This window comes from Taudactylus pleione, unplaced genomic scaffold (genome assembly GCF_031769625.1).
Source record: "Taudactylus pleione unplaced genomic scaffold, aTauple2 ptg000556l, whole genome shotgun sequence".
Taxonomy (NCBI): Eukaryota; Metazoa; Chordata; class Amphibia; order Anura; family Myobatrachidae; genus Taudactylus; species Taudactylus pleione.
In genome coordinates, this window is record NW_028284958.1 from 27,081,983 (window position 1) to 27,098,303 (window position 16,321).

General features: G+C 41.7%; 1 protein-coding gene across 2 annotated transcripts in view; it reads left to right on the forward strand.

Annotated features, from left to right (window-relative positions):
• MINAR1 (membrane integral NOTCH2 associated receptor 1) overlaps positions 1–2,811 on the forward strand; it is an 88,894-nt gene extending 86,083 nt beyond the window's left edge. Inside the window, exon 4 of one of the 2 annotated variants that reach the window (XM_088452831.1) lies at positions 168–2,811. In XM_088452831.1, the coding sequence (XP_088308957.1) occupies positions 168–365 (198 nt within the window). In that variant the 3' untranslated portion in view covers positions 366–2,811. Of the gene's footprint in view, positions 1–38 lie in introns of both variants that reach the window. The other variant, XM_088452832.1, reaches the window with a different exon arrangement.
• Positions 2,812–16,321: the final 13,510 nt, after the last annotated feature.

Sequence of the window (16,321 nt, forward strand, 5' to 3'; positions counted from 1 at the left end):
ATGTTTTAAAGGAAGTCATTTTGTGTATCTATTTGCAGACAGGTAGGGCAGCATCCATCTGGAAAGGTAGACTTAAGAAGTAAACAAAGACTTTGGAGCTATCCAACAAGTGACTAAACTTCCTGCTAATCTCATATTGCTGTGGTCTACTGTGCCTCTCCTTACAGACGCAGGAGTCCCTGAATCCAAACAATCTGGAGTTTTGGATGGAAGATATCTACACTCCGGGTTACGACTCTTTGCTGAAAAGAAAGGAGGCAGAGTTCCGTCGAGCCAAAGTTTGTAAAATGGCAGCTCTTATCACCGCAGCTGCCTGCACGGTAATCCTGGTGATTGTGGTTCCTATCTGCACCATGAAATCCTAATCTTCAAAAAATGGACAAAGACCCCTCAGCATGCACTCACCATGCAATCTGTTCAGTATAGGTATAGGCATGGAAAAAGAGAGATACAATAATCATAGATACACACATTTCCTTAAAACATGAAAAGAGGGAGCGTAAAAGCCCAAACTCCAGTATAATATATGCAGGACGCACATTGGGCCTGATTCTGAGTTGCACGCTAACCACGTGCTATACCGATATGAGCGCAGCTGGCTGATGTTGTAAGTACTGCACATGTGTCTGATCCGCACTGCAAGTGTGTCCCAATTGTTACCACACTGAGACTAGAACAAATTGGGTGCAGAGACTGTGTTTTTCGGTGGTTGATCCTGGGAGGTAACAGGGGGGTGGCCTGCCAGATGCGGATGTGTCACGAACGTGTCGCTGACAGCAGCTGCATCTAAAGATGCACAACCGCTAACACAGGACACCATGTTCAGGAGGCAGAGCCGTAACTAGACTTTTTGGTGCCCCATGTCAGAGAGAGCATTGGTACCTGCAACTTTTTTGTCCCCACAAGTAAACCTGGGGTGGGGGGTTGGGTTGAGAGTGCTTTTATAAATAACAGAAATGTACCAACTGGCCGCGGCTGCAGGGGGGTGGGTTGGCGAGCCCCTTGAAGCTTCGGGCCCTTGGGCAACCGCCCAACAAGCCCAATGGAAGAGACGGCCCTGCCTGTGGTGCCCTGTGCCATGGCACTAGTCGCACTACCCTAGTTACGGCCCCGTCAGGAGGAGAAATTGCACCTGCCACAGGACTACTGCAAGTTTTGATGGTGCATCTAAAGAGGCATCGAGATGTATTTCCACAGGCGCAGAACGCTGCAAATGGGCTCCTCAGTACTGAAAAAAAAAATTGTCCGCAGCATAAGATGCAGCTGCAGGAAAAGATGCAGCTGCCGCGTCTGCGTTCGACTCTGAATCAACCCCATAGGGGTAAATGTAATAGCCTGCGACTTGCAGGCATTGGCCAGTTTGGACGATTTTTTTTTTTTTTTTTAAAGTGACAATCATTTAAAAGGCAAAGCCAGGTTGGTTTTTCCCTTTAATTGATTGCCACTTAAAACATGGAGAAGACTCGCTGGGATCTCACCGATGCATGAGGGTCGCAGGCTATTACATGTCCCACATCGTGTGCATATTACCACTAAGTTGTTAAAGTTTTCTGTTTACCCAGATAAAAGGAGTTTGATTTATAGTATGGCATATAAATTGTGCTGTGCATGTAAATGGATTATAGAGACTACAAATCCTCCTACACAGGAGATTCTCTTGGACAGTCATCACACACTAAAACATTCACACAGAAGATACATAAAGCTGATACATGTGCACAGTCCCTTGAAGATTATGACTTCCGCATTTACTTGTGTAAGGGAAAAAGAAACAGGACAATTAGAAGACACAAAGTGAACAGCCAAAGAGATGACGCGGCATCTTTTGAACAGCAATACAAAATCATTTCATCTTTCGTGCCTTTCTTCAAAACATTGACAGCAATTATTTCTTTTAGCATTACATGTATTTAATGTTTATTGGTATAATATGGTCTATTAAAAGCACTTGTATAGAACAATGATGGACAACCTATGACACCCTAGCTAAACCCTCTAATTAGCTTTCTAAACACCATTTAATATGAAGTTCTAGACTAGTGTCAAAGGCTGCCCATGTCTGGTTTGCAGGAAACAATAGTACTAAGATGACAGTGAAAGAATGTGTTCTAAATCATAATGTACAGCATAGTTTGTTACAATGAGTGGGTACATCCTGGCTCCCTTTCATTTCCACTTACATAAAAACCTTTAGACTCTTTTCAAGCCATTGGCTGGTTCTTAAGGTCTGGTTTATTGTTGAAGCAATTCCGTAAGAAACAGTTGGTTGTAGATTTGCATACAGTAAGTGAAAGATTCCTGAAGGTGACCCACCTCATAGCAAAACTGACAGAGTCACATATTAAAGGGCAAGCTATTTTCTTAATATTGATTATATTAAAAATCTGCAAATACTAATGTTACAAATATTTACTGAGCAAAGACGTTACAGTCTGAGGAAATCGTATGTATATATATATATATATATATATATATATATATATACACACATACACACACTAAATGTGTAATGATATGCATTGTACTCAATATTATAAGCATGAATTCTATATGATATAAATAAATATATAGATAATAAGAGTCCATATGATGTCCTCTGAGCTAGGTTTTATTGATGGTAGGCTAGGTTTGGACTAGATTTTTAGCACTAGAAGATGGCTGACAGGGAGCATTCCCGTTAATGTGCAAAGATTGGAAGGAAACGAGCATTATTTGTTACTATCAATATATCTAATGAGGACTGTTTATGCTAATCTTTATAAAGATTAACTTGTGTAATATCTCTGGACAAGATGAATGTATAGTATAGGAAAAGATCATATTATTTAAATAAATATATTTGAAATGGACTTTGCCTTTGTAATTTTTTTGTTTGACTGATTGTACTGTCACGACCAGCCACACTTGGGGGGTGACCAAGGGTCAGGGCTGCCATCAGAAATTGTGGGGACCGGGACTTTCAAAATAGACAGCCCCCCCCCCATGTTTCTGCAACTACAGTCCTGCAGTGTCTCTCCAGCTCCAGGAAGCACCCCTTCTGTCTCTCCAGCCAGTCCCAACTGCTGAAATGGACTTTGCATTTGTAATTTTTTTGTTTGACTGATTGTACTGTCACGACCAGCCACACTTGGGGGGTGATCAAGGGTCAGGGCTGCCATCAGAAATTGTGGGGACCGGGACTTTCAAAATAGACAGCCCGCCCCCCCTGTTTCTGCAACTACAGTCCTGCAGTGTCTCTCCAGCTCCAGGAAGTACCCCTTCTGTCTCTCCAGCCAGGCCCAACTGCTGGCTTACCAACCAGCACCCCTCCTATCTCTACAGTCAGCAACCCTTCGGTCTCACCAGTCAGCCAGTGTGCCTCTCTCGAGGTATCGGCGGTAGGAGCCAGGGGCAGGCCCCCCTCTCTGTCCAGTCCCGACAGTCCCCCCCAACCTTGATGGCAGCCCCGTAAAGGGTTAATCAAATTTAAACCACCTGGTCTGTCTAAAATTTATTATTCACCCAATGTACTATTAACTACAGTCATGCCACTACTACATTTGGTTCCAAAGTTGATCCTATGAGGAAGCCAGGGACGAGGGGGGCTGGACTGCACACCCTAATTTTAAATATAATAAGAGGTGCTACCACGCTTCTAGTGCCATGCAGAAAAAAAAGATAGGAAAGAAAATACAGGTGCACGCTCTAAGCATTAAGAATACTGATAAAACCTTTATAATACAATTATAATGGAGTTTAAATAAGGTTCGTAGTACATCTTTGTCCAAAAATGTATGCCCAAGTCAAGGTGGGTCCCTAACATAATATAAATGTATCCAGGATTTACCTAAAATAGTGCCCATTCTAATGTGTAGACTGCAATGCAAGGGCCAAAACTAAATAAAATCACCTAGGGCAGGTGGGAGGGATATCATCTTCAAGTGTACATTAAATACACACAGAGGAAAAAAAATACATTTTCGCTATGCAAATTTGCTTATTATCTCATCACAACTGCATTAAAAATGCAGATTGTGATAAATATACACCAAAATCAGTGCAGTAGAATATATTTTGTTTGATTATTCTGGGAGTGAGTTGGATACAAGTCCATTTGCTGCAGGTGAAAATACACTCCCCCGTCCCCCTATTGATGTGAGAGGTGGGCATACTGTACATTTTTGGTCAAACATGTACTAAGAACCTTTAAACTCCATGTTTTAATTGGTAGAGTATTATAGTGGTTTTGTTTAGCAGTATTCTTAGTGCTTAGAATGTGCACCTGCATTTTATTTTTGTGTTTCCTCTGAGGAAGTCTTCAGTTACTCCCTGACGTATTACAATACTCGTATATCTCAATTTAATCAGTTAATATGATTCCATCAATTATAAGTACATTTAGTATTATAGCAATCAAACCTCACTGATCAATTAGTTTTTTTTTGAAAGCACAAAGACAAAACATTATTAAATGAAGTTTAATTAGACCAAAAATGTCACAATGCTTCTTGTATAAAAATAAAGAGCCATACAGAAACACAATTGCAAAAGTTAATAAATAAATAAATTAACAAACAGGAATAAAAACAAAATTAGGAAACTAACATACATATCACGTAACTACTGCGTGTGGACATCGTCTCAGTAGCAGATGGACTCCTAAAACTATAAACTGATGATTATTTTCATTACCTTTTAAACATTCCCATTTGCTCCCCCAACCCTATCCACTGTCACTGTAAGGTCACTAACAAAGTTTGTGAGTATGTTAATTAGTTTTACAACCTTTTATATTGTCCTTTGTTCAAATCACTTCTAGTCATGAATTCTATAAATTGCATGTTTCTCTTATGGGATTTAATAATGCCAAAAAAACAGAATATAAATTTACACAGAGATACATATACAGTCAGGTGCATAAAAATTGGGACATTGACAGAATTTTCATATTTTGGCCTCTATTCACCACCACAATGGCTTTGAAATGAAACAAACAAGATGTGCTTTAACTGCAGACTTTCAGATTTAATTTGAGGGTAATTACATCCAAATCAGGTGAACGGTGTAGGAATTAAAACGGTTTCTATATGTGCCTCCCACTTTTTAAGGGGCCAAAAGTAATGGGACTATCAACTCAAAAGCTATTTCGTGGACAGGTGTGGGCTATTCCCTCGTTATTTCATTATCAATTAAGAAGGTAAAAGGTCTGGAGTTGATTCTAGGTGTGACATTTGCATTTGGAATCAGTTGCTGTCAACTCTCAATATGAGATCCAAAGAGCTGTCACTATCAGTGAAGCAAGCCATCATTAGGCTGAAAAATTAAAACAAACCCATCAGAGAGATAGCAAAACATTAGGTGTGGCCAAATCAACTGTTTGGAACATTCTTAAAAAGAAAGAATGCACCGGAGAGCTCAGCAACACCAAAAGATCCGGAAGACCATGGAAAACAACTGTGGTGGATGTCAGAAGAATTATTTCCCTGGTGAAGAAAAACCCCTTCACAACAGTTGGCCAAATCAAGAACACTCTCCAGGAGGTAGGTGTATATGTGTCAAAGTCAACAATCAAGAGAAGACTTCACAAGAGTGAATATAATAACCATTGGTGAGCCACAAAAACAGGAAGACCAGATTAGAGTTTGTCAAACAACATCTAAAAAAAACATTACAGTTCTGGAACAACATCCTATGGACAGATGAGACAAAGATCAATTTGTACCAGAGTGATGGGAAGAGAAGAGTATGGAGAAGGAAAGGAACTGCTCATGATCCAAACCATACCACCTCATCAGTGAAGCATGGTGGTGGTAGTGTCATGGCGTGGGCATGTATGGCTGCCAATGGAACTGGTTCCCTTGTATTTATTGATGATGTGACTGCTGGCAAAAGCAGCAGAATGAATTCAGAAGTGTTTCGGGCAATATTATATGCTCATATTCAGTCAAATACTTCAGAACTCATTGGACGGCGCTTCACAGTGCAGATGGACAATGACCCGAAGCATACTGCAAAAGCAACCAAAGAGTTTTTTAAGCCTAAAAAGTGGAATGTTATGCAATGGCCAAGTCAATCCCCTGACCTGAATCCGATTGAGCATGCATTTCACTTGATGAAGACAAAACTGAAGGGAAAATGCCCCAAGAACAAGCAGGAACTGAAGACATTTGCAGTAGAGGCCTGGCAGAGCATCACCAGGGATGAAACCCAGCGTCTGGTGATGTCTATGCGTTCCAGACTTCAGGCTGTAATTGCCTGCAAAGGATTTGCAACAAAGTATTAAAAAGTGAAAGTAAGATTTAGGATTCTTTAGTTTGTCCCATTACTTTTGGCCCCTTAAAAAGTGGGAGGCACATATAGAAACCGTTGTAATTCCTACACTGTTCACCTGATTTGGATGTAATTAGCCTCAAATTAAATCTGAAAGTCTGCAGTTAAATCACATCTTGTTTGTTTCATTTCAAAGCCATTGTGGTGGTGAATAGAGGCCAAAATATGAAAATTCTGTCAATGTCCCAATATTTATGCACCTGACTGTAAAACTTGACTACTTTCTAGAGTCACTGGGAGGATTTTTTACCTCTCTATTTTCAATTTAGCGTTGATACCTATGATTGATATATTTGATGTAGCTGGTTCCATTGATTACAAATATATGTAAAGGTCTCCACAAATATGGATTATGAAAAATATTGTTTTGGTGTACAGTAAATTTGGCACAGAGGATAACCTCAGCCATTGCCTTATGAAACACAGGATCTGGGTTGACTATAACCCATAGATAACATGCTGGCAGCTGGATCCATTACTTCTCTGCATATTAACATTCCCCTATGTTCCTGCAAACAAGATTATTGATAAGAACATTTATCTTTGGGAGTAAAGCTCCGTACACACGGAGCGATCAGACAATGATCAGATATCGATGTCTGATCGTCCTTCATGTTTGATATCGAACATCCAGCACATGCACCGGGTTGGCCTGTATGCACAGGCGATGGTCGATATCGACCATCCATGCATCGACCATCGTTTGGGGGTTGGAAGGGCCCAAAAACAAGACTATAAGAACGATAACGATATGATCGATAGTTATCGTTCTTATCGTCCTGTTATATCTGACCGTGTGTACGCACTATAACTATGACTTATGACCACTTTATTTACACTTTTTTATTTATAATAAATAAATAAATAAATGCATATAGTATTTTCTTAACTCCTGTTTATGCCATAATCCTGATATGTACAACAGGAATATTTTTACCATCTTCATGTAGCTTTTTTTTTTTTTTTTTTATGAACCTACAAACACAACATATTCAGTTGCTGAACTGTGGCCAGGAATTTTGCATGAATGAAAATAATTTTCTGAGCAACCTTTAACTTGAATATGGTATGATCTGAATGCCTCAGAGGAATCTATTATAATAAAATTGGACCCTGATATTAGGTCATCAGACGTATGTGTGATGACCTATTCGCGACACTGGCACGGGCACACTATACCTAGTGTGCATGTGCTTGCTGGGAGAGAAGAAGACTGGGAACCAAAAAAGGGCAGGGATGGGAGAAGCGTGGCTATGGGGGTGGAGCAGCTGAGGTGACCCAGCAGGTGCCGGGTGCCTTTATTTACTACTGTTATACAGTGGCGTGTGGTGAGGTCAATGGCTGGGGAGGCACACATGTATAAAAACTCAGTTGTTATATCGAAATTCTGGAGCATGACAGGGAGTATCATAGAGGAGGGAGTAAGACAGGGGAGGCTCTGCCTCCCCTGACTGCACATCCCTGCTATTATACAGAGGGAGCAACCCAAAATAGTTTGAAAACCACTAAATATAACTGCAAGTCTTCAAGGCCTCTTTGAACAGTAAATTTCCTAAAAAGAACCTTTAAACTGCATATATTTATAATTACAAAAGTGATTCACTCTTTAATGGCATATAATTTAAAGGAAAACTTTACCTCAGAGAACATATTCATTTTGGGTGGAGTTCAATAAGTTAACAAATAGAACAAAACCTTAACTTACCTTCTATACTGTTTGCTGCATCCGCCTTGTCCCAGCCAGGCTGAGTGGAAAGAGGAGAGTGCATGTGACATGTGACTGTTTGGTAGATCTGGTGACAGGTGGAGAAAGGTTAAAAAAAAACAACCCAGAATAACTCAACCATAAAAGTTACATTTTCACAGACAAAGCATGTCTTATACAGATGGAAATTACGTGATGCTGCTGTTATTAGTGAAAGCATGCTCACATTTTACTGTCTCTAAGTATTAACTTTGAAAAAGCTTATAAATAGGATTATTTTATGCATGCACCAAATACAGAATAGAAGAGAAATGCATAACCAGAAGCTGTTTACCACAAGTCACAAGGGGATCCAAAATGAGACATTTTCAAACATTAACAAAACTTCAGTGAAAAACATAAACATGACTGTCCCAGATGCATAAATCATAGTTACACAGAGAACGGAAGCACAGCAGAAGTATCCTCCACGTTACTCATGTATAAGCTATAACTCGGTTTTCCTATAACTCATCATCATCTTTCACCCAACTAGTAATACTACAGATGTGTCCACATACATCTTACTTCCTTGCGCATTAAACAGCCCTTCTAGTCGCGCCATGCCGTGGCGTGATTCGGTAGTGCCGAGCTTCTTTTCCTGCGACTTTTTACCTTCAAATGCGTCTTATTCGCAAAGCTGCGGGTGTATCAGCATGCGAAACGCTTTATTACAATGTCACAGCTGCTGACACTGTAACATAGTAATTCACATGTAGATACAGCCGCAGTCGCGCACAGAATATAAGCATGCCGCATTTCATTTTAATCAGCAGAAGCTGCTGGTGCTTCCTATTAGCATTTGCAAATAAGACGCATTTGAAGGTAAAAAGTTGCACGAAAAGATGCGCAGCGCTCCCAAGTCGCACGGCACTCATGAGTTATGTTTAACGTGACTTTGAGGTAACGGAGGTAAGATGTATGTAGACACATTATGCTAGTAACATTCTCTACTCTATTCTCAACTGGATGTTGGGGAACAATTAATAATGGCCATAATAATCATATATGTATATATGTATCAGTGTGGATAATGTTTCTGTTACTTTGTGCATATCTGCAGGGGCGCTGAGAGTGGGGGGAGCAGGTATTAATTACCCGGGCCTGGGCTTGTTGGGGGGGCCCAGGTCTGGTGCTGCCCCCCCTCCCTCTTACATCACACTGCTGTGTGCTGGGCTGCACTGGGAGACTGATCGCGCCCCCACTGGCTATACGCTGGGCTGCGGTGGCTCACAGTGGCCCCCTCCCCAGCATTTGTGGCGCTGCAAAAATGTTATCTTTTTTTTTTCTTTACTAAGGGGGCATGGCAACGCCTCCTGCGATTAGCCACGCACCCTGTTACCCGGGCCCGGTGCGGCTTTTGGCGCGCCTGCATATGTGATTACATATATAGGGTAAGTCTCTCCTAACCAAAGATTATGAAATACAGAATTTTATTTTGCTTTCTGATGGTTCAATGTACACAAACTTTGTTTATGTACAAAATTATTACAATGATTGTATAAAATGATCTTCAGGCTGTGTGTATAATGTGTATATGAAATATAAATGATCTTTGTTTGATGCACAAAATTAAATATATTGTATATGATTACCTGCAGGATATGTGTATAAGATGTATATAAACATAAATGCATTCTGTGTTTAGATTTGGGTCCCATTCCCAAGATCTCATTGTGGTATGCAAATGTTCCAAAATACGGAAAAAAAATTCAATATCCAAAATACTTCTGGTCCCAAGCATTGTAGATATGGGAGACTAATCCTGTATTTATGTCCTATCATTGGAAGCATACTAGTACCATATTTATGTGCAGGAGATACTAGAATACATTGTTGTGTTCTATAGAAGGTATGTAAATGTCAATGGGGGATATGTACTAAGCCTTGAAAAATGATCAAGTGGAGAGTGATAAAGTACCAACCATTCAGCTCCTAACTGCCATTTTTCAAACAGTCTGTAAAGTGAGTTAGGAGCTGACTGGTTGGTACTTTATCACTCTCCACTTGATTACTTTTCAAGGCTTAGAACATCTCGTCCAATGTGAGAAAATTAGAAATTAGACATGTAACTGCAACTTAAACTGAGGAACTTGGATATTTGGACATATAGGGCCAAATATAATAGGGTGAGAGTTTAGAAAAGTGAGAGTTTCTGACACTTTTTAAACTTTGCCAATGTAATAGAGTCCAAAAACAAAGTAACAGAGCGAACTTGCATGTTTTTTTAGACTTAGAAAACTCTCACGATTTAAAATCTCATTCAGATGTTTTCCCATTTTGAAGATAAATCTCGACCAATGTGAGAGTTTACTGCTAAATTCTCACATTTTCTAAACTCTTACCCTATTACATTTGGCCCATAGGATCTATTAGAATGATGCACCACATAAAACTTTTTAACTTTAAGTATATGGGCAGAGATGGGTTTTTTGTAAGATTGAGAAAAGAATTGTAATAAATACTAGTAATAAATTGTAATAAAGACTAGTAGAAACATGTTCAAATAAATGAAAGTGGAAAATAGTTACAATAAAACTTCATATACATTTGGAAACATTATAGGATACATCCACGTTAGAGGGATAAATGTAAAAATAGACCCAAAAGGTATGTCATATCTAATTGTTACATAGACTTATACCCCTTTTACACCGGAGCTAAAACCCAGGTTATTGCAGGGTTAACCCTGGCAGCTCCTTAGTGTAAAAGGGGTGAGGGTTGGATCGCCGGGTCAAGTGACCCGGCAATCCAACCCAGGTAAATACAAGGGTTTAACACGGGCTTAGCCCGTGAAACCCTGCTGTGAGAACAGCGCACTCCGGGTCTTGATGACCTGCAGTGCGCCGCAAGCCAGCCTATTGGTCAGGCTTCAGTGGCGCTTGGAGATGACGTCATCTCCAAGCGTCCACTTTCACGCCGGAAAAGCCGTGTCTATGCAGACCCGACTGCGGTGTGAGCGGCGCCGACTCGGGAATATCCCGAGTCGGCGCCAGCTAAATTCCGGGCCTGATCCGGATAGGAACCCTGTTCCAACTCCGGGTCAGACACGGAATTTTGGTGGAAAAGGGGTATTAATATGGCTGGCATCAGCAGTTTGAGCTGCCTAGTGTGAAAATACACTTCACTCTTGCTGCAATGCAATGTCCCTGACTCTATAGTATTTCGCACACCCCAGAGATAAACTTGTCCATGTATTACATTCCTGCTACAAGATATCTCCATAAATCAATTTTTTACAATCAAAACACAGGTTTAGTAATATAATTTTACTTAAATCCTGCTGCAATAGCATCTCCATTTTAAAACACTAGACAGGTGTATTAGGCGATTTCAGCTAAACACACGTCATCACTTTGTTGTGTGAAATGTGAATTGTGTAGTCCCTCCAGGGGTGTAGCATTGGTGGAACAGACGCTTCAGGTAACTGGTTGGGCTACCGTCAGGGGACCATCTGCAATTTTTTCTGATGTTACACTTGGAACATATTCATAGTGCCTGAAATGACTTATTTAATTATAATAATAGACAGCTGGGATGGCTGTCTATTGCTCATCAGAGACTGGGGTGACATCTGTACATAACTGGTCGCATGTTGCATTTTCCTTACCTTACATGCAGCACATGGACACTCTATATACACAGTGGGTTCTATGCTTCGAATGCACACTGTACAGTGCATGTCCCCTGACCTCAGCTCTGCTCCTCCTTTGTCTTTCCTCATTGAATAGGTGAGTGCATAACTCCAGCCCTCTGCCTCCCCACTTTGTATGTCTCTGTGTATGCCGGACGCAAAGTGTCTGTCATAGGCAAACGCGCTTATCTCCTCAGTATCACAAATTAAATAATTAATACCCCTGTGGATCTTTAAAAATGTCAGTAACTACTGACTACACCATGTGCACCAACTAGGAGATCTGGAAAACATGCACTGTTATGTGTGCACTGCTCTAAGCCATTTATATAGGGTTCATTATTAATATGGTATAACATATATTATCCAGTGCATACAGAGATCAATGTGTACATGTATGGCAGCACAGACGGTGTAATGGTTAGCGTTACTGCCTCACAGCAATGAGGTCATGGGTTCAATTCCCACCGTGACCCTAACTGTGTGGAGTTTGTATATTCTCCCTGTGCTTGCGTGGGTTTCCTCCGGGTACTCCGGTTTCCTCCCACACTCCAAAAATATACTGGCAGGTTAATCGGCTCCCCCAAAATTGACCATAAGTGTGTATGTGTGTGAGCATGTGGTAGGGAATATAGATTGTAAGCTCTACTGGGGCAGGGACAGATGTGAATGGCCAAATATTCTCTCTGTAAAGCGCTGCGGAATATGTGTGCGCTATATAAATAACTGATAATAAATAAATAAATGTATGTCCAGGGCTGGTGCTAGGTTCTTCTGCTGCTCCCCCAGACTCCAGGGCTTGCTTCAATGCATCTGAAACAAAAACATTAAACTCAGGCAGGATGGCCCTACTGCCGCATCTAATGGTTTACAGTGATCGTTGGTCCTGTAAATGTCAGAATTATGACACAATGCACTTTCTATCATGCATAGTATAGATGGATAAGTGCTAATTATGCCCTCTACATGAACTGTCCACACTCACTCTAACATCAAGCATTTGGAAACCCCCCTCTAGAAATCCTCTGTTTGCCCCTGGCTGTATATGCTGGCAGCCATATAAGTCAGATTTACTACCTTATGCTAATGCAGTGTTGGCTAACCTTGACACTCCAGCTGTTGTGGAACTATATATCCCAGCATGCCCTGCCACAGTTTTAGCATGCCCTAATAGCAAAACTGTAGCAGTGCATGCTGGGTTATGTAGTTCCATAACAGCTGGAGTGTCAAGGTTAGCCAACACTGTGCTAATGCATGATTCCGTTCAGCTTATGGTCATGTGTGTTTATGTGGGAACACGTGCCACCCAGTGATTTTATGCCAGCCACCGCTGTTGTCATCATTATCGTCACTTGCACCAGCTCCATTCTAGGTGCAAGAGACTAGTCAGAAACAGGCTTCCCTTCCAGCATTAGTGGGCCACATGCAAAAGCAGACAGTATTTACTCTGCATGTAAAAAATTAAATGTATTTGCACCCCTTGCACTCAACATGGTTTGTTCCAGAAACAGTAATACCTCTTTTACACCAAAAACCCAGGTCCGATGTGGGTTTTCAGAGATGGTTCCAACCCAGGTCAGACACCGTTTACACAGCACCATCGATCTGGGTTATTCCCAGGTCAGCCCCGTTCACACACTGAACCTGTGTCTGCCCTGCTAAAGTTGTATGATCATAAAAAGTGGGAGGTGACTGCTCCACAACCACCAAGCAGCTAATTTTGGCAAGACCCAGGTTGGATAACCCAGGTTGCACCATTAACGCTGCACCATTACCCAGGTCAATCCTGGGTCCGACCCTGGTAGCTACCTGAGTTGGATTTCCGGGTCACTTGAACCGGGTTGTTTATTAGGGACCCTTTTACATTGAGCTGCAACCCAGGTAGACCCAGCAAAAACCCAGGTTTTTGCTATGGTGTAAAAGGGGTATTACTTTCTTTTTTTATTTTCTCCCAACTCAGAACCAGCCCCTTTGTGTGTCTGCCTTTAATTCTACACTCTTCTTCCCATCTATCCCTCATCTTCCTTCACTATTTGCCCTCACCACTCACTTTTCCCCTGCACTTTCTTTTTCCACTTTTGCTCTCTTTACCCCTTAAATGACTTTTCTAAAGTAGATGGAGTCCTGCCAGCTGCTAATCAGAAGCGATGTAGAAGAACCTGAGAATGGAAGGTAAGCACCATTTTATGATTTAAGTAATTCTTTCCCAATAAAGCCGGTGATAACCCCGATTGCAGAATGATTTGCCTGCTTTGGTCATTAAAGGCATTGTCAATCACTGCAGTTGTCACATGTACCACTCCCTAAAGCTGGGTACACACCTGACAGATACATCTGCAGATGATGGCCGTTCATACATACTGAACGACCATCATCTGCATGCTGCAGTGGCTCGGGCCAGACTGGGGATGGGTAGGGGGCGTGGCCTAACCGTGGAAGGCGTGGCCATGCCCCCTTTGAAGAAAAAACACATTTGCGGCGCGGCACTGGGGAGGGGGGTGCTGTGTGCCCCTCAGCCCGGCGCACAGCCAATGGGGGGCACAATCAGCGTGATTGCTTCCCCCTTTGGTATAGGAGACTGCTCGGGCTGCTGCTTTAGCAGCATTGCACAGTCTCCCAGTGCAGCCCAGCACACAGCAGCATGTGCTGGGCTGCTGTGGGTGGGGAGCTGTGCCAAACTTGGGTAAGTAGTACCCTGTCGCGGCTCCCTCCCCCTCCCTGCACCCCTTTGTACGGGCGATCGGTTGATCACCTGTACACACTTGCCGATGGACAGATATGTTGGCTGTGCAGCACAGCCAATGCGATATGCCTGTGAACGACACTCTTCACAGACATATCGTCTGTACACACTGGCCGACGGGGGCACGATATATTTGCCGATCAATTGTTCGACCAGTGTGTACCCAGCATAAGCTTCTGCACCAACAAGGAGGTGGATTAGGCATTCTACACTTTCCTCTTTGAACCTTCAAAACTACTGTACACCACCAGAAACCTTCCATCCATCTCTTCATTCCACCTTTAGTTTGCAGACATTACCACAATTCAGGTCCAGTCGATTCATTTCCAAATCCCCAATTCACAACTTTAAAACCTCTACTGCCTCAAAACTTCTCAATCTGGCCTCCTACTTTGGTCTTTCCTGAAGAAACACATTTTCCAACCATTGTGATGGAAACTCCCTAGAACTTGTTTTCACCAGCTTCATATTGAACTTCTCTATGCCCTCCTAATCTCTGATCCTCATATCTTGATCTTCGGGCTCACCTTACCTTCTGTGACCTCAGTTGCACCAAACCACTATGCAACATAACTACAATGCCTGGACAATCTCCACTTTTCAATGTCACTAGAACTATTCCTCTCACATTTAACTTTTCTTTCCTTATCTGACTACCTCTCCATCCACCATATGCTGCCTTTGAATCTCTAAACCTCTACTGTGGCATAACAAGCTAAGCTGATACAGTATGTGTAAAATTACTCCTGCAGTGCTGAGCACCACTGACTGAAAGCTCGCCACAAAGCCAATCAGTAGGAATTTACACTTTCCTCCTAAAAATCCTGCACTTTCTCTTGCCAAACAAATCTTCTTACATGTAACTAACTAAACCTGTAGCTAACACATCCACTATTCCCTGACACTTCATTTGTACCTCATTTTTTTCACAGCTGATGACTTTCCCATCTACAGATGTATCCTCATACACCTTGCCTCAATTCGCCATGTGACGCAAGACACCTGGCATGAGAGAGCTGCCAGGTCCTGTGCAATTCTGCTTGCACCAAGCATCTTTTTTGACCGAAAATGCATCTTAGTCGGTCGTAATGCGATGAGACTAGGGGGTATAATTACTTAAGTGTGGGTTTTTAGAAGTGGAGATGTTGCCCAGCAACCAGTCAGATTCTAGCTATTATCCTCTAGAACAAGGGTTCCCAACCACAGTCCAGGTTTTAGGGATAGCCATATTTGAGCACAAGTAGCTTAATTAGTGCCTCAGTTATTTTGATTTAACCATCTGTGCACAATCATGGATATCACTAAAACCAGGACTGTTAAGCTGCATACACACACAACGATTGAGTTAATGAACGATTTTAGTAAACGATTTTCTACCTTGAAAAAATGAACTAAAATCGTTTACTAAAGTTGTTCATTTACTATGTTCATTTAAATGTAATGAACGATTTTTATGAACTACAAACGATTTTTGCATATTAACTTAATGAAAATTGTTGAGTTGACAAGTCTGACTGAACTACAAACGTGAACGCGCATGAACAATAATCGTTCATCGTTTGACTCAGAAAGTGAACGATTTTTAGAAACGATTATCGTTAAATGATATCGTTTAACAATAATCGTTCAAAAAATCGTTGTGTGTGTATGCACCTTTAGTGTGCCTTGAGGACCGAGGTTGGGAATCACTGCTCTAGAACACAGGTTCTCAAACTCGGTCCTCAGGACCCCAAACAGTGCATGTTTTGCAGGTCTCCTCACATAATTACTAGTGAAACTGATAGCTGCACCTGTGGATCTTTTAAAATGTGTCAGTGACTAATGAATACACCTGTGCACCTGCTGGGTGACCTGCAAAAAGTGAACTGTGTGGGGTCCTGAGGACCGAGTT